This window comes from Nyctereutes procyonoides, unplaced genomic scaffold (assembly GCF_905146905.1).
Source record: "Nyctereutes procyonoides isolate TBG_1078 unplaced genomic scaffold, NYPRO_anot_genome, whole genome shotgun sequence".
NCBI classification, from domain to species: Eukaryota; Metazoa; Chordata; class Mammalia; order Carnivora; family Canidae; genus Nyctereutes; species Nyctereutes procyonoides.
In genome coordinates, this window is record NW_026575137.1 from 16,012,633 (window position 1) to 16,035,794 (window position 23,162).

The 23,162-nt window shown below is 41.4% G+C and overlaps 1 protein-coding gene and 1 long non-coding RNA gene across 7 annotated transcripts in view; both read left to right on the forward strand.

Annotated features, from left to right (window-relative positions):
- Positions 1-3,986, forward strand: part of LOC129495673 (uncharacterized) — a 35,805-nt gene extending 31,819 nt beyond the window's left edge. For all 3 annotated transcript variants that reach the window (XR_008661590.1, XR_008661591.1, XR_008661592.1), the window contains one exon: positions 1,156-3,986. This is a non-coding gene — a long non-coding RNA (uncharacterized LOC129495673). The remainder of the gene's footprint in view (positions 1-1,155) is intronic.
- Positions 3,987-4,302: 316 nt separating this feature from the next.
- GRHL2 (grainyhead like transcription factor 2) overlaps positions 4,303-23,162 on the forward strand; it is a 159,972-nt gene continuing 141,112 nt past the window's right edge. The window contains exon 1 of one of the 4 annotated variants that reach the window (XM_055303344.1): positions 4,303-4,644. In XM_055303344.1, the coding sequence (XP_055159319.1) occupies positions 4,625-4,644 (20 nt within the window). In that variant the 5' untranslated portion in view covers positions 4,303-4,624. Of the gene's footprint in view, positions 4,702-16,039; positions 16,087-23,162 lie in introns of those variants that run through there. The other 3 variants (XM_055303345.1, XM_055303346.1, XM_055303348.1) reach the window with 3 other exon arrangements.

Consider the following 23,162-nt stretch of genomic DNA (forward strand, 5'->3'; position numbering starts at 1 on the left):
GGACTTGATCCCCGGTCTCCAGGATCCCGTCCTGGGCCAAAGGCAGGTGCCAAACCGCTGAGCCACCCCGGCTGCCCGAATTCTATTTTTCTTGCCTGTGAATTTAACTACAATTTTAATCTCACAAATGAAATAATTTAGTTTAAAAACAATATTATTTTATGACTAGCTTTTTATCTGAAAATTTGCTTTGTTGCTGCCACCTAAAGTGACCATCAAACCCTAAATTGTGCGGAGACTTTTAAGTCTATGATTAATACTGTGGCAAATTCCAGGCTCATTTTTTGATGTGCTAATTGCTCCAATTAAAGACAGTGGTCAACCATTATATAAACAATCACTAGGTTGGGAATGGAATGATGTTGGAGAAGAAGAAACGAATCCTCAACATCACTGACCAATAAAAAGAAAAGTTTGGCCAGAAATGCATTTGCTTTGTTTCCACCAACAAATTTGTGACAAATGTGATAAAAGCTTTTGGATATTTTTTTAAAATGGCTGCAAACTAAATATGATGGACGGACTCACACTTGTTTATCTTTATGGTCTCCTAAAAATGACAGTAATGAAACACAAAGAATAAATACACAGGAACAAAGGGCATGAAGGAGGGGTCATCTGCAAAAGATGTACTTCAACACAATTCTGCAAGATGGGGTGGGTGGACCAGTAGAAACTGGTTTAAGAGAGCAGCAAAAGCTACTTTCGAATATTGTCTTAGGGGCACCAGGGTGGCTCAGTTTGTTAAGCATCTGTCTTTAGCTCAGATCCCCATCTCAGGGTCCTGGGAACAAGCCCCACATCTGGCTTTCTGCTCAGTGGGGAGTCTGCTTCTCCCTCTCCCTCTGATCTTCCTCCCCCCCTTGTGCCCTCTCTCTGTCTCAATTAAATAAATAAATAAATAAATAAATAAATAAATAAATAAATCTATCTTTAAAAAAGAAAAAAAAATCTAATATCATCCTAGAGGTCAATAGAAAAAGAGCTCGATAGGCTACCAAGCCTCAGAATGCCCTGGGTCCAGAAATCAGAAGGAGGTGCTGATGAGGGGGCTCAGGGTCCCAGAAGTGGAGAAGAGGTGAGACCCAGGGGCTTGAGTGAATGTGGGCTTTTGGAGTTATTAGATCTTCAGGTCTCCTGTCCCATTTCTTGCAGCCAGATGATTACCTCCAGCCAGAGAAACAGCAGAGAGACTTGTACACCAGGCAGGAGCAAGGCACCTACAGGAAAGAAAAGAACAGGAAAAATTGCATAGTAAGCAATGACTTACCTGGACCCCTTCCCCTGAACTGCTTCCAGAATATCGGCAGCCAGCTGAAAGTCCCTTCAGGTAAAAGATTGTAGATATTTCTCCTGAGAATCTGAAGAGCTCAAAATAAAAGAAGAATCTATGGAAAGAAGAAACTCCATCTGATCTCTGAACAGCAAGCCCACTCCTGCCCACCCTTATACGTAAAATTTCTGGTGGGTTTTAGGACTTAATTCTTAAGTATGAATCGGAGAGTCAAAGGTTTGCAGACATTTGATAGAAGCCTTCAACACAGCGAAATTTTAGAATACTAGAGAACTAAGGAGCATAATTATGACATTTCAGAATATTAGAAATTAACAGACTATTCTTCACATTTCTAGAAAGAAAAATTCCAGGTCACAAAGAAATGGAAATCAGGGTTTCACTGGAATGCTCAATAGAAACACCGGATATTAGAGGAGAAAGAGCAATTTTTATCAATTTCTGAATGAAAAATTTCAACTTAGAATCCTATACTTGGTCAAACTTTCTTTCAAAAGTAAGGACTGAATAAAGCCATTTGAAGTTTTGCCTTCTGTACCCTTTCTTGGGTTGTTACCAGAACATGTGCCATGAAAAAATGAAGCGGTAAACCAAGAAAGAAGGCACAGGACAAAGAAATGGAGTTCTTGCTCTGGAGATGAGAGAATGTCTCAAGATGACAACTGAGTCCTGAGACAAATTCATCTCCTTTGGAATAGGAGGACAGTGAACTTCTGGAGGGATGTTTTCGGTGGGGGGAAATGGGATTATTTGATCTTTTGGAAAATAAACGTAATAGTCATTTGATAGATACGTTGCAGGAAAAATATAAAGATTGGTGCATTACTAAGTAAACAGATGAAAGGTTTTGTAAGAAAGAAAACAACCACAGTACACTAGTTGGCTCTGTTGTCACTGGTATTTGCAGTCACCAGTTACTACCGCTAAATGGTGAAAGAGCTATCTATGCTGGTAGAATGGTGGAAGGGGAAACTGTATGAAGTTTGAAAGATCTAAATCCTTTTCGAAGGGCGACAGGTGGTCAAAGCACAACATCTAAATTGATAAATCAAAAGATATCAGTATAAATTATAAAGCCTTTGAGCCTCTTCTGCAGAGGAAGTCCTGAGCACCTATCTGTGACTTCAAGGGAGAGCTCTGGGTGTCAAATCACTTTAAGAGCAGTACAAGTTTTATAAGGAGGAGCCTGTGTGGATGAGCCCATGGTGTGGCACCTGTCAGTGTAAAGTGGTAACATCTGCCTTTATTTCCAGATGTAAACAAAATTAATTATTTTGGAGGGCTTTCAATTTCTTTTTCCTGAACGATTTTTTTTTCTTGGAGTCTTGTTTTTGAGTGAAGAGAAAAATCTTAACATAAATCTTGGATGGAATTGCAGCTCTAAATAGACAGTTCAGAGTGCTATAGTTTAATTTCATGGGAGAATAAATCCCTCTCAGTGGCATAAAAAAAAGTATAAATTGTTTAGAAATGGGGAGGTCGGGGCACCTTGGCTGGCTCAGTCCTAAGAGCATGCAATTCTTGATGTTGGGGTTATGAGTTCAAGCTCCACCTTGGGTGTAGACATTACTTAAAATCTTTATCCAAAAAAGAAAAGAAAAGAAAAGAAAGAGAGAGAAAGAAAGAAAGAAAGAAAGAAAGAAAGAAAGAAAGAAAGAAAAAAAAATAAAGAGGTCAATGACAGAAGACATGGCTAAAAGTGGAATGTGGATGCTTTTAGAAAGGAGATTAAGAAGGTAGAGAAACGGTGGGTATTGTATTTAAATACGTTATATTTAAAAAGTGTGTGTGCTTATACTGTGTGAGAATAAAAGTTTTAATTGATTTGCTGAGCATGAAACATGGAACAAACAATCAAACAACCTGTCTCAGGGCATAATTTTCAGGAAATATCTGGTCCATAAAGATTAAAATAGAAGTTGGGTATCATTTCTGGCAATGTAGTATTAACTTGAAATAAAATATGATATACTCTCCATGCTTTCCTTAGTTCAACGATTCATAGGTATGGACTACATTCCTGTCAGAACTTTCACCAATGTTCTTTAGGAACAAGTGGTTATAAATTAAACCTTTGGTAATCTGCGTTGTTCCCAACCAGGAGAAACAGAACCGCAAAAAAGTCAGTTTCATCCTGAATTGTTTCCATAGCAACCATATTAAGCTGGAAGGATAAAGCACCTTTGTAGTCGCTGCTTCTATTGAATTACAATGTAAATGTTGATGCCTGCCTGGAAACGTCAAATGACAACAGGTTTATAGAAGGGATTCGGTGGTTGTTTGCAGCTCTGGAATCCCCGGCTAGAGTTGAGATAGAAGACACAGGCCTGGGCCATCTTAGCGTCTATTCACCCCAAATCTTCTCACCCCATCAAAACCACCCCACTCTTCATCGGCCTAGCCCATGAAAGGATGCTCATCGATGTGAAAATCTGTAATCTACCTGGTATCTTTTACACATCGGGACACGAAAAGTGTTTGTTCTGGATAAGAATGTTAAAAATGCAATTACACAACAGACTGGGCAATCTTTGTGTTTTTACCCTTCGGAGCACAAGGTAAACTTCTGACAACGTCAAAAAGTGGGTATGCAAAGCCTTGCGGTCAGGCTGCGCGTTTGACTCCGGCCGGCTCGGGGTACCTGAGTTCAGCTCTCCTTAGGCCTTCCGTTTGACCCACAATCCCTAGTGGCTGCAAGTGTTGCTTTTTTCCTCCCGCCCCCCCCACCCCCCCCTCCCCGGCCGGCCTCCGCGAAGAAGGAAGCGTGGCGTAGGTCTGCTCAGAGCAGCGACCCTCAGCTCCCACGGGCTGCCGCAGAGCTGCAGGCGGGCCGCCGCTCCACGCAGGTAAACTACGGAGTGAGTTACCTGCACTTGGAGAAGGGCCTTACCTGAGCGCGCCCCTGCCAATGGCAGCTCACCTGAGGGAGCCTCGCAGCCAATCACCGCGCAGCTCGTCCCTCGGGCTCGTATCCTTTAGTGAAAGAATTCAGCTCCTTGCGAGAAAGTTACCTGTGGCCGCCCAAGTCCGCCACTTTCTGCTCTGTGGCCGCCCATTGCCACGATCCAGGAGGACTCCGCGCCGCCCGGCCGCCTCCGAGCTCGGGCCCCATGTGAGGGCCCCCCCTTATCCCACCTTTCCGGCTAGGTGAGGGCGCGAGCGGGCGAGCGAGCGAGAGTGGTGAGGGGGGACGGAAAAGCAGAATTACCTGTAGCTCTTGTTCTGCCATCTCGGGCGCTCTCACACACCTTCACCTGCACAGACTTGAAAGTCCAGTTTCACCAGAGGCTGAGGCTCCAGGAAAAGGGGAGCGAGTTCATTGGATCAAACATGTCACAAGAGTCGGACAAGTAAGTGGATCACACGCGCCGGCTGCTGCTGCTACCACTTTGGGCTGATGGCAACTGGTTTGTTATGTTTTTGTTTTTGGTGTGTGCTTTTTTTTTTTTTTTAAGTTGCTATTGTTGGTATTTTTTTTCTTTCTTTTTTCTTTTTCTTTTTGTTGTATCCAGACTTTTCCAGATTATGTTTCTACCTTGGTTAAGTGGAGAAACCCTACAAGAATGCGAATGTTTAATACCCCCCTTTGGGCCTTGATAGCCACAGTAGCTTTTCCTCTTTTTCTTCCTCCCTTGCGGGGGATCTCCGCTCCCGCCTCCCGGGGCGAGCACTTGCCTGCTGACCGAGGTCTGGGCGGACGAGGCGGGAGGCCTCCCTCCTGCCCCCTGAGTTGCTCCCACCGCTTCAGGCTTCTAAGGCCATTTGGAAATTCAGCCGAGTTCCCTCGATTTGTGCGAAGGGCCTGCGAGCGGAGCGGGTCCCGGCCGCTTTTGTGTGAGCGCAACAAAGAGCCTTTATACTGGGGCAGAAACGGCCATGTTCCCGACCCGGCCGCGGGTGCGTGTGCGCGCCCGCCCGTGCGCCCCTGTGCCGCGGTCCCGGGGTCCCGGGGTCCCGGGGTCGCACCCCGCCCCCACCCCCGCCGCCCGCCCCGCCCCGCCCCGCGTGTCGCCTCCCGCAGGTGCGCGAGCGCGGGGCCCCAGGAAGTGAGGGGAATTGATTTGGGGCCTCGGTTGGCACCTCCGTGGAGGCGCCAGAGGGCCCCTGCAGCCGCCCGGCTCACCCCGTCGGGCGGCGCGCGCACCGCCCCGCGAGCGAGCGAGCCGGCGGCCCTCCGCGGCCCGGCCTGCGCGGCGCTCCCCGGCCCGGCCGCCACCCCGGGCGTGGCCAGCGAGGCGGCGTGGGTCGCGCCGGGCCTTCTCCGGGCCCCGGGCGCCCCGAGGGCGGCGCGGGCAAGCGCGTCCTTTCCGTCCGGGACGGGACGGGACCTCCGGGCGGGCCCGGGGATCGGCGGCCTGCGCGGCCCGAGCCTCGGGGTCGCCGGGCCGCCGTCGGGTCGCGTCTCGGCGGCCTCGCGCGGGCCCGGCCCCCGCCCCCGCCCCCGCCCCCGCCTCGGGACGGCTTTGTGCTAGCCGGGGGAGGTGGGGCCGAGGGCGGGGGCGGGAGGGAGCCGGAGGTGGGTCCCGCGGCCTCCTCGGGACTAGGCGGCGGCACTCCCTTCCCCCGCTCGGGCGCGTTCCGGGCTGGGACCTGGCCGAGTCCCCGGGGAAGGGCGTGCGGCCGCCTTTCTGCTTCCCGCGGCGACGCCGCCCTGGTGTTTGGGCCTCCCCAAGGAGACCTTCCCGAGGCGCCCTCGCCGGGGCCGGGGCCGGGCCCGGGGCCGGGGCCGGGCGCCACCTGGCCGCGGGGCCCCCCCGAACTGGCCCGGGACCGGTCCCAGATTGACGGGCCGCGAGCGCGCCGCGGGAATGCCTTAGGGACCTGCCCGGGGCTGGGGGTGGGCCGTCTTCCGAGGAACGCCGCCCGTAGAGGAGAAGCGCCTCACGACCCGGGCTGTCACCCTTGCACAGCAGCGACAACGACAGCCCCCAGAACCACTACCAGATAATAGTACGGTTCTGCCCATCGACCCAGAGCTGCTTGCTCCACGACCGGCGTGACTCTGCGAGAGGGCCGGCGCGGGGGCAGCGCTAGGGAGGTCCGCGTGTGATTGTGCGGACCTACGCTACCCCCGCTCACATGCTCTCTGGAGCCTTTGGGAAATCATGACCCGAGCTTGAAAATTTCGGTAGCCAAAACCCGGAGATGACAGCAGGAATTTTTGGATTGTTTTGATCTTCGTGTCGAAAATGGTTGCAGACCTAGTGCATATCAGATACGCCTTGTTGCAGTTCTTTAATTAAACCCCACGATTAGCATTTGGTTGCCCTGCTTAGTTTTGTAATGCAACGTGACTCCCTTGAATTCGGAATGAAAGCGGACCGATTTTTATTTTAACCTGCTGTTACTCCTAGCACCAACAGACTGTTTAGTGTTGAAAATAAGTTCTGCTTTAGCAATCTGGTTTCACCATGATGCATTACTTGATTTTTATTGGTAATGACTATTTGGGATTACATATACTTATATGTAATAAAAGTAGCTTTTATCTAGTCATACCTTCCAAGACTTAATTTTGTATCCCGGTAAAAGTAATGCCATTAAGAACAATACCCGCAAAGGACTGTTGGACCCCACTTGCCTCTCTCTCTCTGCCTGGACTGTTGAGAAACGCTTAAAATTAATAAATGATAACTTGGGTTTTTAGGAATTCTAGCATTGTTTTCTTAATGTGGAGGACCGGAGGAGTGGGTCTGGGTTTCACCGGCCTGAAGCTTATGCAACTGTGTGTTAGGTGGGGTGGGAATGTGGGCTCTAAAAAAAAAAAGAGCTGAAGAGAGAAACCTATTCTGGCTTCCTTCCTGCCAGAGCAAGCAAAGAGTCCCAAAGCTTGAGCTTTATCCGTTTCAAGGTAAATCCACCCAGAAGGCCTGTCTGCTTTCTAGAAGTAACCTGAAAGAATACGCATGGGATATTTTTGCATAAACCCATCAAAGTGTAGGTAATCTTTTGGATAGCATAGAAGATCATTCCAGGTCGCAAGTCCCGACTGAAGTAGCATCATCTTCTTTATGATTGTGGACTTTTCAGATTGTGATGTTCTGCTTTTTATGTTCTGTAATGTTGATGCTATCACTATTTTTAGGACAGCTTGTCTTTGTACATATTTGAAGATTTTCTGTTCCTCCTTAAATTCTATAAGATTTATTATGGTCTTTGTCAACAAGCTTGTGTATTTTAGTAAGGCAGTGATAGATTTAGAAACTTTATTTTTATTGTCAAAATATATAAAATATATTCAGGGAGAATATAATATTACATATATTGATATAATTTTATTTGATACCCACAGGTATTTTTCACTACACAGATGTTTTCTGGTTACAAACTATTTGCAACACATTCACATAGGCATTATGGGAGGGTAAAAAAATGTATGAGATGAACCAGCCCTCAAGGGGTTCACACTCTCAAGGAAAGCGAGCTGTGCATAGACATAATTTTAATTCAGCCAATACCTGGCAAGTGCCTAAAAGTCACAATGTAAGTACGATAATGTATTTATCAGGTCATGATATCTCAATCTTTCTTCTCCTTACTCACCCTGCTTTTGCCTAGGACAATTTCTTTTAGTCATTCTATGTGTTTAAGGAGTCTGGCCGTTTTTCTAGAAAGGAAACAGAAAATGCTCAAAGTTATAGCTATCTCATACAGTAGGAACTTTCAAGTAACAGGATGAAACATTTTAATTAAACTTTCTACTCTTTAGTTTTATAGATGCATGCTTGTATATTTTAAGATCACAAGTATTAAGAAGTAATAAGACAATATCCTCCTCAAACCATTAAAAATATCTATTCATTTATTTAACAAATATATCTTGAGTGCCACTATATACCAGGCATTGATGGTGGCATTGAAATTCACTAAGTGAATAGAACAGAGTTCTTGCCTTCATGCTGTTTACATTCTAGTAGGGGGAAAAACAGACAGTAGATCAATCAAGAAGGAATATATAACAAATGAGAGGTAATACTTGGTATGAAGGAAAGCAAAGTAGGCAAAAAAGATTAAGAATAATGGGAAATATTTTATATAAGATGGTCAGGGATGGCCTCTGTGATGAGATGACCTTTGAGCAGAGACCAGAAGGAAGTGAGAGATCAGGCACTGAAGATACCTGGGACAAGAATACAGGCAGATGGAAGAGCAAGTGCAAAGACCCTGAGGTAGAAGAATACTTGGCATATTCAGAAAGGAGCCTGTCATTCAGGGAGGTAATTATGTAAACTAACAAAACTATTCTCTCCTTAATAGTCCAGATATTTGTACATGCAAGAACAGACAAAATCGTACTAATAAATGATCCTGGCAGTGGAGAGGTAAGTACATAATAAGCTAATAGCATCAGCCTTATCTCTTTCCCCAAGTATCACCAGTTTAATGGTTAAGGTCTAGTGTTCTTTTCCCTATAATGGATTAAATTCTGCATACTCCTTAACTTAGAGATGAATAAGTACACACATCCTAGAAGACTCCTGGGAATTAGAAGTGAAGAAGAGAGACCAAGTACAAATGGTGTTTGCTCTGTCACCCTTAGTGAAACCTACCACTCTTCAGCTCCTTTGACATTAGCCACCTGCAAAATAAAGCTTGCCTTTCCTGTCTTCCTCTTGCCCTCATTCAGTTTCTACAAACTTATATCCTCCAGAAAACAGGAACTTATCCACTGTGTTTGGAAGGGAGACACTACAGTGTGCTTGGTTAGCTTGGTATATCTTCAATGAAGTGAAGTGTAATACACAGGGAAAGGTAACCTACCTGAAAAATAAGAAAATCCTAGACAACAAGATAAAAATTTTAATTGACTTAAAAAGGGTTGAATTACGTATGTGCCTAATAAATACACTACTGTGGTTACGTGTAATGTGCTTAATAATAGAAATCTCCAAGAAGCCCCTTAAATCATTGCTTCCCAAACTCCTCTGATTACAAAAATACCACTTGAGGCATTTGGTAAAACTACAGATTCTTGGGTCCTACCTCAGAGCTGTGAAATCAGAGGGACTAGGGCATCTGAATTAAAAAATTATCCCAGGAACATTTTATATACATTTTTATGATAGGGTTTATTAGTGAGATCATGCTTTGAGTGCTCAATGTTACTTTACATAATAAATTCAGTTTATAAACTGAATACATATATGAAACATATATGCTGACTTCTCCAGTGTTTATCCAGTGCGACAGGGAAATGAAACCTGGGGGCTTTATTTTACATTCTTTGTGCTATCCTGTTTAAGCAGCTTCTGATACAATTTTAACTTGGCTTTAGAATTCTTTGGCCTCTTGTCAATTTTGTTTGCTTTCATTGTTTTGCTGAACTACCCCTTCTGGAAGAATGGGGTCCTTTTGACAGGTCATATATTTCCAGAGCTGCTAAAGACCTGATTTGGAGTGATGTCACCCATGTGGGCTTCTGCCAAGCCTGTAGCTAAGGTCAAGCTCAGATTTTAGGCTGGAGCCCACTCATTAGGGTGCTAGGTTAGAATTAGGTCAACCTTGACCTTCTGCTGTGTTACATTGGAACCTAAAACTGTTGTTCATTTTTTTTAGGGACAGTCATTTCATTGAATTTGGAATCTATTTTGTAGTACAAAGTCAAAGATAACAAGTTCCAGTCAGATGTTGGTCCCTGGTGAAATGATTTAATGGGATGATGGCTGCAGTTTCATTTCTAGGGCTAATGGTAGCTTTAAGTATTAGCCTGATAAGATGGTACTAGACCTGTTGTCCTGTAATTAGGTTCTGTTTTAAACTGAATGCCAGGATCAGGCCACCCAAATGGGCCCAGTGCCATCTGATTTAAGGAGGATTAAGAGTAAGTGCCGGATCTGTTGATGAGGAGCTATATCTAGCAATTTCTGTTAGACTCTGCAAAGTCAAAAGGAGAATTTAAACAAGTGGTCAGGTAAGTCGAACATACATAGGCACATTTAAACAACAATATCCAATAACCCAAGAAGTATTTGTTTGAAATCTATAGATAATTTAAACAAGATTATTATTTTGATGTTAGGTTTTTAAATCTACTTTTTAAAAAGGCTTAGGTAATTCATGCAAATGCTTCCGTTTCTCTTGGTGACTTTGACATGACTAGGCATACATTTCTGGCTAAAAAATGAACAATTGAGATAAAGAATATTTTCCCTCTTTCTCCCTAGTCTGAGCCAAACATTCCCACCTCTCCCACTCCCCCCACCCTGGCCCTCCTTCCCTTCCTTCCTTTCTTCCTTGGTTTGTCTCTTGATACTACTTTCTTGATGTTTTTTCCTCTCATATTACTTGGTGGAAATTGACACATGCACAGGTTTTTTGCATCGAGATGAATGTGATTTTAGGTGTCATTTTAGTCAGCGAACTTTGCTGCATTCTCTTAGAATTTACATTGAGCATCAGCACCCCATCCTTGCTACCTGAGCCAGAAGTTAAGATGGCCGAAATGATGTTGCCTTATTTAATTGAAGTCAATGGAGTTTAACCTTGGAAAACGTTTCCTTCTGAGTTATTTTTAGCATAACTAAAGCCTTATCCTAAGTTACTTAGAGTCTTCACTTATGATGCCTGGCCTCCTATCAGGGTGTGGACCTTCTCTTCCTTTTCGAGAGGTATTCAGTGTATGTTCTCATTCATTTGGGGAATATGAATAATAGTGAAAGGGAATATAAGGGAAGGGAGAAGAAATGTGTGGGAAATATCAGAAAGGGAGACAGAACATAAAGACTCCTAACTCTGGGAAACGAACTAGGGGTGGTGGAGGGGGAGGAGGGCGGGGGGTGGGGGTGAATGGGTGACGGGCACTGAGGGGGACACTTGACGGGATGAGCACTGGGTGTTACTCTGTATGTTGGTAAATTGAACACCAATAAAAATTAATTTGTTAAAAAAAAAAGAGAGAGGTATTCAGGGATTCATGCTCAATTATAACAAAGTCGAAGCTGAAATCGAGTAGTGATTGGTTGGCAGACTTGTCCAGGAAAAATTCCTTAGCGAGCAGCAACAGGTTGAATAGGAATTTTTGCTTTGGCCCAGGAGGACTAGTGGTTGCTTAGTAACAACAACATGTACCTGGGAGTCCCGCAGACAGCTTCACAGGTCTTGGGAAGGCCCCAAAAGTTCAGATTCACTTTACTCTCCACCTGCCCTGTATATTTCCATCCTTTAGAGAAGTCCCAGTTCAGTTCAAATCCATCCATCCATCCATCCATCCATCCATCCATCCATCCATTCATTTATTACTAGGAAATTATTTTTTATTCTAAGGCTTTTAATGGTAAATGGTAAAAAGGACTGGACTATAATGGATTAAATTGGATAAAAACAAGAAAGTATCTCTTTGAGGAGCTACCTCGCAACCCCCACCCCCACTCATTTTTAGTGGGAAGAGGATTTAAAAGTGTTTAACTTGTGTTTTGGGGACTACCAGGATTAAAAAAACATTATTTCTAAAAACAGAACATTTTGAATTGCTATATGCCACACAAGTACACCTTTTTAGAGTTCTTTGGAGAATCCTAGAAAAGCTGATCCATTTTAGGGGATTTCAATGTACATTTCAACAATAAGTTGGGTTATGGAGATTGTTCATGCATTTGAATGGGCATTCAGTGGGAAGCAGTTGCTGCCTGCAGCGGATGAAGAGCCTAATTTTACTTTGTAATGAACATGGCAGTGAACTTTGTGGGAAGCACTTTTAAAGTGATCTGACTTCACATTCTCTCCCAAGGAAATGCTTCCTTTACAAGTGTGAATGCAGACACCCTCCAGAGCAGAAAAAGAAAGCAAGATTTGCTTGCTGCTTCTCTTTACTTTGGCACGGGCCTTTCATCTGAATGCTGGATGTACAAGTATATGGCTCACCCCCAGGGCCGTAGTCTTGTTTTTTAAGGTCTCTGAATTTAGATTGGAGTTGCAGAAAAGGCGTTGAAGTAAAGAATGGAGAAAAGAGAGGAAAAGAAAGAGGAGGAAGAAACCGTGCTTTAGCCACTATTGAGTTGCCAGCGTTTTTCTCAGTAGGAGGGTCCCAGCCAGGCTGAAGTCTAGTATGGGATGGCATGTGGTTTCCCCTTCTGGGGAATTGATACTGACTTTAACTTGAAGCCTAGGGCAGCCTGGGTGGCTCAGCGGTTTAGCACTGCCTTCGGCCCAGGGCCTGATCCTGGAGACCTGGGATTGAGTCCCACGTCAGGCTCCCTGCATGGAGCCTGCTTCTCCCTCTGCCTGTGTCTCTGCCTCTCTCTCTCTCTCTCTCTCTCTCTCTCTCCTCCCCGTGTCTCTCATGAATGAATAAATAAATAAAAATCTTAAAAAAAAAAACACAAAAACTTGAAGCCTAGAATCCTGGAGCTAGAATGAGCCATAGAGATCACACAGGGCATGTGAGTAACCAAGTATAGGATTTGGAGCTAAAAGTTTTGTTTAAGGAGAAAAGTGCCAGGCATTTTTTTTCTTCTGTGTTGCATGTTGAGGTTGTAAGTATAGGTTGAAAATCTGACTTTTTAACTAATTTGAGAAAAATACGCTGTCTTTTTTTGGGGGAGAGGGGAAGGGAGACTGGGGACGGGGAGAGGCATTGCCTATTTACTTCTTAAAATAGAACCATGAATATATGAAACACCTGTTTAAGATTCTGATAGTATTAGTGTGAGTTGGAATGGACTTTCCTTCCCACACTCACCCCAAATCATTGTTTTTGGTTCTCAGTTCATTGAGCCCCATAAAATAACTGCTTTCTGTACTTCTTGGATCTAACTTCTCAAAGAAGCAAGGAACAAAGGTAGTTTTTGCTCCTTCCTGAATTGCCAGGAAGATAATTAACATAAGATCAGAGAATTCTTTTTTCATTTTTTTCTTTTTTTTAAAATTTTTATTTATTTATGATAGTCACAGAGAGAGAGAGAGAGAGAGAGAGAGGCAGAGACACAGGCAGAGGGAGAAGCAGGCTCCATGCACCGGGAGCCCGATGTGGGATTCGATCCCAGGTCTCCAGGATCGCGCCCTGGGCCAAAGGCAGGCGCCAAACCGCTGCGCCACCCAGGGATCCCTTTTTTCATTTTTTTCATCTGTAAAACAAAGTTGAAATAAATGATCTCTGAGGATAAAATCACCTGCTGCAACATTTTGTGCGTCTCATTTTCTCCCTCCAGAGGGGTCTAGACTTGGTGGTGGCTCAGAAGCAGTGATGGATCTTAGCAAGATCAGAAAGTACTGGGCACAGTGGGACCTGCTTCCACTCTCATGCCACCCTCATCCTGTTACCAAAATAAAAGGTGAATCTTTTAATAAAAGATGACAGAGAAACAGACTTTTGGCAGGTGGGAGGAATTCAGAGGGCTCATGGAATTCAGAAGGGCAACTAGGAATAAAATCAGTGGTTTACCTAGAGGACACCTGCACAGCTTCACTGTGGGCTGATACATAAAGGATATAAGAAAATTAGATAAAAAGAGCTGGCAGGTACTCTGAGAACTCTTTCCAGGGAGAGCCTAGGAAGTGGGTTACTCGGGGCAGGTTTGTGGAGCAAGAGTGAGGCAATATCAGAATGGATGGAACACTGAGTAAAATTTAGAAAGCTGAGATACTTAAATGGGATAACTTCTCCCCCTCCCTCTTGCTCTTCCTCCCCTCCTTCTTTCTTCTTTTTTTCTTCTCCCTCTCTCCTCCTCTTCCATACTCTGTTTCCTCTTAATAAAACATAATTCAGGGACACCCATTTCCAGACAGTATTATGAAGCCAATAGTTTAGTGTTTAGAGAAGGTATTAAATAATACATGGATGAAAAGAGTATCTGTGGTTCGCTTCAATTATAAGATAATATATTATTTCACATCAGGCACTTAATGACCATTCACTTAGGTCTGGAATAAAATCTCCTTCTGTTACTGAGTTATGTATATATATAGGATTCTCCGAAGTCAGTTTTCTCTGAAGTCAGTACTGATACCAGGACGAAATAGATAATGATAGATAGATAATAGATAGCCCTTGGAAGGTTTACGTGTTGGAGGACTTTTTATAGGTTACATGACCCTTGAGGTACATTTATACTTCCTCTGCAGACCATGATTTTTTAGCTGCTTTGAAATCTTGGTGTCTACTTTAAAAAATATGTATATCTTACATATTTTCGAAAGCATTTTAATAAAGGACAGATGCCTCAGTAGAAATATGGTCAAAGAACATGAGTAGATAATTCACAAAAGCTATAAAAAGCTAGGTTTGGGGAATATCCATTTCTAGGGGGATTATAAATGAATACAAACTTTCTGGAAGGTACTTTGGCAAAACCGGCTGAAATGGTACTACTTGTTGACAACACACCTGAATTCTAGTTATAGCCATCTGTCTTACGGAAATAAATGAGGATATTAATTGTAGCATTATTTTTGAAAGTGAAACATCCAAAAAACCCTTATGTGCCCAGCTACCAAGGATTGGTTTAGTAAGCTGTGCTCAGTGAGACGGGATACTCTGGAAGCTTTATAAATCATATTATGGAAAAATATTTAATGGCAGGAGAAAATATTCATGACGTATTTTACTGGAATGTTTATAGCATAGAAAATAAAACCTAAATAATAATAATAATAATAATAATAATAATAATAATAATCCCACAATAGATCAACAGTGATTTGCTTTCTATATAGAGAAATCATAGGTACTTCTGTCTCTGATTTGTGCCTCTCCATGTTGAGCTTGTACTGCTTTTGTAATAAAAGAGAAATATTTAAAGGTTATACTTTAAAACAGTCATTCTGCCAGGGATTTTTTTTTTTTAAGTAACACATATGTTCTCTAAATAAAATGGAAAAATGTGCCTGCTTACTGGTTCAAGGTAGAATGTATTGGCTCCCCCACAGAAGAGGCACGCCACCTTGCACTTCACTGCTGGTGCACCACATGTGTCTTCTGCACTGTGCCTCACTCACCTGTAGATTTGTTGACGTTATGTCTCAACAACACTGTATTTTTGGATTTGCCCAATGATCAGATTCCAACTGTTTTTCAGAATAGCACAAATGGGTGTAGGAGTTTCCAACCTTCGTATAATTTGAAGCAGAGGAATGACTAAGAAGGACAGAGTATGTAGGCTGTGCCTGCGTAGCTTCCCTTAAAGAAAATTCTCTGTAGGGGAGGCAGCCTTCACTAAGACTCCACCCTGGTGTTCTTGGGAGAGGCTCTGGGTGGTGAATCCAGTTGTATTTAATCTTTAGGAGTAACCGGGAGAGCCCAGAATACGGCTTCCTTTAAGACTAAAAAGCAGTTGTAGGCAAGTTTGAGTTTCCATTTTTTTTTTTTTTAACCACAGTTTATTTTTTTCCATAACGTAGACTTGCATTTTCCCTGGAGGGCCCGAGCGTGTGACTCATCTACCTGCTTCTACAAGCTGGTACATAGATCATGCCAGATGCACGCTGGAGTCTGTTAGTTAAGCTGTATGAGATTGCATCACTGGATTTCCTGCAGGTTCTTTCATGGAGCCTTTGTAGAAAATGTGAAATTATTTGCTTATCAACATATCCAAGGAGCATCCACAGCAGGAGAACAAAAAGTACATGATGGGAACTTGAGAGAGAAAATAGCCTTACGGAATCACTGAAGTTATGTCAGGAAGGAAAAACAAAAAAACAAAACAAAACAAAAAAAAACAAAACAAACAAACAAAAAAACGAGGGGTGGGGGGAGAAGCTTAAAAAAAATGGAAATTGAACTTTGCGAACAGGAGCAAACCAAAACAACGTTTGGATGTGGGAACAACACAAGAGTTTGTGAAGCAGAAACTCATATGGTGGGTATGCCTTTTGGTTGTGGATTCAAAAGTGAAATTTGCAATTACCTCTTTCTCTCCTAGGCCTGCCTGGTTTCCCCTCCCCAACACGCTCCTTCTTTTTGTGCCGAAATTCATGAGACCTCTTATACTCTGTCTTACATTTTCAAAAATCAGTATTTTCTTTGAATGTTTAAAGTCTAAATATAAGCACGTATTCTTACAGGACTTGTGGGAGAGATGAATGAAGGACTTTTTTTAAAATCCTGTATTTATTTTCAATTTTAATCAACAACCCAGAAGGTATGGTTTGTATTCTATTCAACCACACAAAATCTCAATTTTGTTTTTTGAATTTGCCCACACATGTTTGGGACACAATTCATTTGACTGCTTCTAGTGTCCTAAAATTGAAATAAACTGGGGTAAGCGATGGTTTTTCTCTTTCCTCTCATTTGAAGGGCCCATATGCTTTTTTTTGTCTTCCTGATCCTTCCTAAACAATGAAATAGGTGTGTGGTAGATACCTGGGATACATTTAATTACAAGTCGCAAGTTTTTCTACTGCAGCATACCCATGCTTGGCCAGGTGAATAAAATTGCACATTCTATTCAGAGCTTTCAGGACAAACCAGATTTTGTTGTTGTTGTTTGTTGTTGTATCACATATTCCTGGAATATGGAGGAAATTGAAAATGTTATGATTCCGAGATTCTTACTGTACTGGACATATGATGGACTATTTTATAAATCACTGTTTCTGAATGACCCACTAAACTGCTTCCAAGCCCATCTCCCAGGTGGACTTTCATTGTAATTATTTTATGAGGCACTTTGGGATTTGCATGTGTGTTTTTTTAAAGCACCATTTCTTGGGGAGACTTTTTTCTGATTATGAACATAATATAGAGTCCTGAGGAAAACTGGAAATTAGAGAAAGGTATATAGAAGAAAAAAATCACTCATAATTCCAGGATCCTAATACTATGTATTTCCTTACAGTTTTTAATAAGTGCCTGCATGTGAATATGGTTATAAAAGAGCATACAAGTTATGACAACCCCCCCCCCCCCCTTTTTTTATATCACTCCTGCCACTCTGGGTTTTCATTTAATGTTACATTATTAGCATTTTACTAGTCTTTTAAATATTCTTCCACATAATGCTTAAAGATGAAATCAACCATCTTCTATTTTTATTTAGATTGTTTTGCTTTTTCATTATTATAAATCATGCTTATACACAAATCTTTGTATCTTTGGTTATTACATTAGAATAGGTTTCTGGAAGTATTGAAAAGACATAAATATTTTTAGGTTCTTGATTCATAATTTGAAAATGACTTCTAGAAAGATTATAAAAATTTTTCTCCCAGCAGTGTTAGTGTCTTGCACATCGTGTCATCAGTAAATGAGAACTACAATTTTTTTGTCCATTTAAAAGGCAAAATAAAAGTGTATTTTTGTTGTAATTTTCAGTTTCATAATTAATGAAGTTAAACATTTTCTCAGATGTTTATTGGTCATTTATACTTCTTTTTATTGAAGATCTGGCTCACCGTAGCTACTACATATGGTTGTGTTGTTATGGTCCTGGATGCGGGGACCTTGGGGCTGAGATCCAGCTATGCTTCACTCTGGCCCCTGCCCAGGGAAAAGGGTACCTTCCACCATCTGTACAAATGCACCATATGGGTTAGCAGTGCCCTTTTCTTATTTTCCACTCATTAAAACAAACAAACAAACCCTGTGATGCTGATATTTTTATTATTGATTTGTGAGAACTCTTTACACACCTGTAATTATTAACCCTTTTGTCAAAATTCTGGCTATTGTTTCCCCAACTTCTTGTCATTTAATTTCATGATTTAAAAAATGTTCACAGTGCTCGCTTCGGCAGCACATATACTAAAAAATGTTCAGAGCTTTATGCTTTCTGATGTCAAATCATATAGCTCTTGTGTGTATGTGTGAGTACTTTCATGGCTTTCATGATGTGCAGTCTGAGATCAACCTTTAGGGGCTTAACTCATTACATTTTTTTCCCTTTATTTTAGCCTCAGTTTTAAGGCACTTGGGGAAAAAAGATCCTTGATAAGGTAAATTAATTCATACTTACTTGTAAAAACATTAGAATATGCAATCATTTTCAAAACTACCACACAGATATCTGAACACTACTAACACTTTGACGTCTATATTTTTACTGTGTTGTCTATATACATACATACAAATGTGTGCAAAGATGATATAGTAAATTACATACTGTTTAATAACATCTTTTACATGAATATTGATCATGGGTAACTTCCAATGATGATAAGCATTTTTAATAGCCCCATAGTTCTACATGGAATGGAAATGTCCAAATTAACCAGTTCCCTATTGTCATACATCTAGATTTTTTTTCTCAGTTTTTTACTATTAAAGTGAATATTTCCATGATTATCCTTTGAGCTAAGTTTTCACATACTTCTTAGTTATGAAAACTAAGTTAGTCCTTGAAAAACATTCCAGTGAATAGAAATCCTTGATCATTTGCATGCTCTTCTTAAAGGCATTTGGTTCATATTTCCAAATTGCCATCCAGATATTTTCTCCTCATTAACACTCCCACCGACAGTATATCTGAGAGAGAAAGATTTCTCGTTCCTTCCCAACAATGCATATTATCCTCTTTTTAGTCTTTGCCAGTTTGGTAGGGTAAAAATGGTAAGTTATTTGGGACTGTATTTCTTTCCATTTACTAAAATCGTGTTTTCTATCTCAGGAGAGCTTTATTATTATTATTTTTTAAGATTTTTATTTATTCACGAAAGACACAGAGAAATCGGCAGAGACACAGGCAGAGGGACAAGCAGGCTCCATGCAGGGAGCCCGATGTGGGACCCGATCCCAGGACTCCAGGATCACACCCTGAGCTGAAGGCAGACACTCAACCACTGAGCCACCCAGGCATCCCATGTTTTGTTTTTAAGGTGTAAAATATTTTGATATCTTAAAAGCTCTTGTTGGGATTCTGTAGACAGTTTAGCGTCAGTAAAGAGACTCTGTTAGCAGAACATTCAGGGATGGTCTCTTCTCCCAGTCACTGGGTCTGAGAACTGTCCCTAATGCACAGCACCCATTCTTTGCAAATGAAAGCAATGACCCAAGTCTGCACTCAATCTTCCTAACCACAGTTCACAAGTTCGGGGAACTGCACCCAGGGACAAGGAGCCTATATCTCCAAGCTGACTGATGATGACTGAATAGAGGATGACTATATTCAAACAACAACAAATAAGTGGTCACCACACACATCTATTCCACCTTGTGATTTATCGAGTGCTTGTTGGTCAGGCACAGAGCTGGGCACCATGCCAGGTGCTGAGACCCCAAAAGATGAAACAGACCACTAGTGTAAGGTCTGAGAACCTTAAACAATATAATTAGAAAAAAGTAATTTAGAAAAAAATGTACACTTACCTTCCATTTTGGAGGCAATTAGTTGTGGGAAAATTGGAGGCAGGAAGGTCCAGAATAAGACAAAATAGTGCAAGTCTTCTAATTTTCTGCTTTATTTTGCTTTGAAAAGATCTGTCACTTTATTTCATTTCTGACTTGGTCAGGCTTTCATCCTTTTGCATTTTTAAGGGGGTCTATTATTAGTGGTTTAAGAAACACTTAGGGACGCCTGGGTGGCTCGGCGGTTGAGTGCCTTCCTTTGGCTCAGGTCATGATCCTGGAGTCCCGTGATCGAGTCCCACATGGGGCTCCCTGCATGGAGGCTGCTTCTCCCTCTGCCTGTGTCTCTGCCTCTCTCTCTGTCTTTCATGAATAAATAAATAAAATATTTAAAAAGAAAAAAAAACACTCTGCTTGTTTATCTAAATAGTAGGGCTATTTAGAATGGAATCACTTTTCAAAGATAAATCTCTAGGGCTCTGTAATTAAACTTTATGTTAAAAAACTCTTCTAGAGCAATGGGGTTAGAACAAGTTTGTGTTCTTTGTCATATACATGTTGCTTGAAGCGTTAAAGATAGCATCTATGGAAACTGGAAATTTATGGAAGTGATTTGGTACTTTTCTCGTTTAGAGATTTTATTTATTTATTCATGAGAGACACTGAGAGGCAGAGACACAGGCAGAGGGAGAAGCAGGCTCCCTGCGGGGAGCCCGATATGGGACTGGATCCTAGGACCCGAGGATCACACCCTGAGCCAAAGGCAGATGCTCAACCACTAAGCCACCCAGGTGTCCCAGATTTGGTACTTTTCTAAACATATACAACATTAAAACATCTAGGACAATTAGAAATTTATTTTAGAATGTTGGTGGCCGACTGCATTAATCAGGAACCCGTATCTGGTTTGTTAATTATGGAGGCTCTTTTCTTCAATCTTCCTCTAATGGTTAACCTTTTGGATATACAACTTTTTTCTTCCTAGAGACCTAACAGAGGGCATGAAAAGGAAAATTCAGCTAAATTAGTTTGGCTCCTGATTAAGGAGGAAAAAATATTTAATTCCAGTCGAAGGTGGAACTCATTATTCTAAATATATTTTTTGATTAGGATTTCCTGTGATCTGTATTACCCTTTCTCCTGTTATTTCCGATTTTCCTGAAGCTGTAAATTTAAGAGTTGTTTGATTAGGAAGTCTGCCATTTGCAAGGTAGAAATAATGGCCTTCCCTCATAAAAACTATAAAGCACTATGCCAGGGAAGGGCAATCTTTAAGTAATTGGTCATATTGCATGTTTTTCTCTTTTTGCCAGTTTGACCCTAGAAGTATTTGTCCATGACTTTATGATTTTTTAAAAATATTTTAGAGGCTACAGATCATTACCTGTGTGTTTGCTATCATTGACTATATATTTAAGGAGAAAAAAAAAAGTACCCCTTCTGTAATTCTTTTGCTCCTACCATTTTCAACAGAATTTTGAGTTTGTTGAATAGCATTCTACATATGTTTCTAGGTATTATATCACAAATTAATGTGTATGTATTTGAGATTTTTTTTAATTTTCATTTTTTCTACATAAACGATTTTATACATGTTGTTACATGATTTTTGATTGTTTCATGTCAATATAGAAAACACTTTTTTTTAATGGCTACACAGTATTCTACAGTATGAATATGTGTGTGGCTAAAGGATGAATTCATAGAAATGAGGCAAAGGCTATGCATATTGAAAGACAGATTGTCCCCCAAAAATGCTACTTTAATTTATATTCTAATCAATAATGTTTGAATATATCCATTTCTGCCTACCCTCAAGCAGTGGATCTTACCAGTCTTCAAAATTTTTCCTAACATGTATCTATTCTCTTACTTTACATTTCCTTAATTATATTTATTCATTTTTAAGATTTTATTTATTAGAAAGAGAGAGAGAGAAAGAGCATGAGTGAGGGGAGGGGCGGAGGGAGAGGGAGAAGTAGAGTCTCCACTGAGCAGGTTCACCGGTGTAGGGCTTGATCCCCTGACCCTGATCGTGACCTGAGCCCAAGTCAAATGCTTTAACCAAATGAGCCACCAGGCACACCTCATGTATTTAAAAGCCGTTTGTTTTTTTTCTCTTCGGTGAATTGTTGATGCTCTTTGCCTATTCTATTTTGTTGTTGGTCTTTTTTAAAAACAGCTTTGGTTAGGTGTAATTGATATACAAAGAATTACATGTATTTAATGTGACATTTGTACATACCTTAATGTACACATCAGTGAGTGTGGACATATGCAAACACCTGTGGTACGATCACCATAATCAAGATAATAGACCTACCTATACAACACCTCCCAGAGGTTTTTCTGTTCGTGTGTGTGTGTGTGTATGTTAAGAACACAACATCAGATTTACCTTCTTAAGAAATTTTGAAGTGCATAATACCACATTGTTAACTACAGGGACTATGTTGTATAGAATTTATTAATCTAGTATGATTGAAATGATAAACCAGTTGTATAACAACTCTCCCTTTCCTTCCCCAGCTACCAGCGCCAATATTGTATTCTCTTTTTCTGTGAGCTTGGCTACTTTAGACACCTCATATAAGTGAAGTCATTGAGTATTTGTCTTTTTTTTTTTTTAAGATTTTATTTATTTATTCATGATAGACATAGAGAGAGAGAGAGGCAGAGATATAGGCAGAGGGAGAAGCAGGCTCCATGCCGGGAGCCGACACAGGACTCCGTCCAGGGACTCCAGGATGGCGCCCTGGGCCAAAGGCAGGTGCTAAACCGCTGAGCCACCCAGGGATCCTCTGTCTTTTTGTATGTGGCTTATTTCACCTAGTGTAATGCCCTCCAAGTTTAATTATGTTGTTGAAAATGGCAGGATTTCTTTTTTTTTTTTAAGGTGAAATAATATTCCCTTGTATGTATACACCACATTTTTCTTTATTCATTCCTTTGTTAATGGATACTAGGTTATTTGCATATTTTGCCTACTGTGAATAGTAATGTGATGAACAGTGAAATGAAGAGATCTCTTTAAGATCCTAATATCAATTCTTTTCAATAATATACACAGAAGTGAGATTAATGGATCACATGGTGCTCTTGGCTTTTTCCTGATGATTTTTTTTTTTCCTGATAAATTTTAAGAGCTTTGTATGTACTCAGAGATTAGCCTGTTGTCTACAAGTTTGTCATGTGTCTTTTGACTGTGTTATGTTTTTGGCTTTGCAAAGATTTTTAATTTTTTGTTAGCTTAATTCGTCTGTTTTCCTTTTTTTTTTTTTAAGATTTTATTTATTTATTAGAGAGAGAGAGCAAGAGAGCAAGAGAGAGATCATGAGCGGGGTGAAGGGCAGAAGGAGAAGCTGACTCTGCTGGCCAGGGAGCCCAATGCGGACTCCATCCTGGGACTCCAGGATCATGACCTGAGCCGAAGGCAGACACTTAACTGACTGAGCTGCCCAGAAGCTCCATGTTTTCTTAAATGGCTTCTAGGTTTTATGCCTTGCTTAGGAAGGCTTTCTCTGTTCTAAAGTTCCAAACAACCCCTCCTCCAACACTAGTTTCTTCCAAACTTTATTCTGCCATTCTCTGATTTAGGATTTCACATTTCCATTGAAAGCTTTGATCCATCTGGAATTTACTTGATGAAGA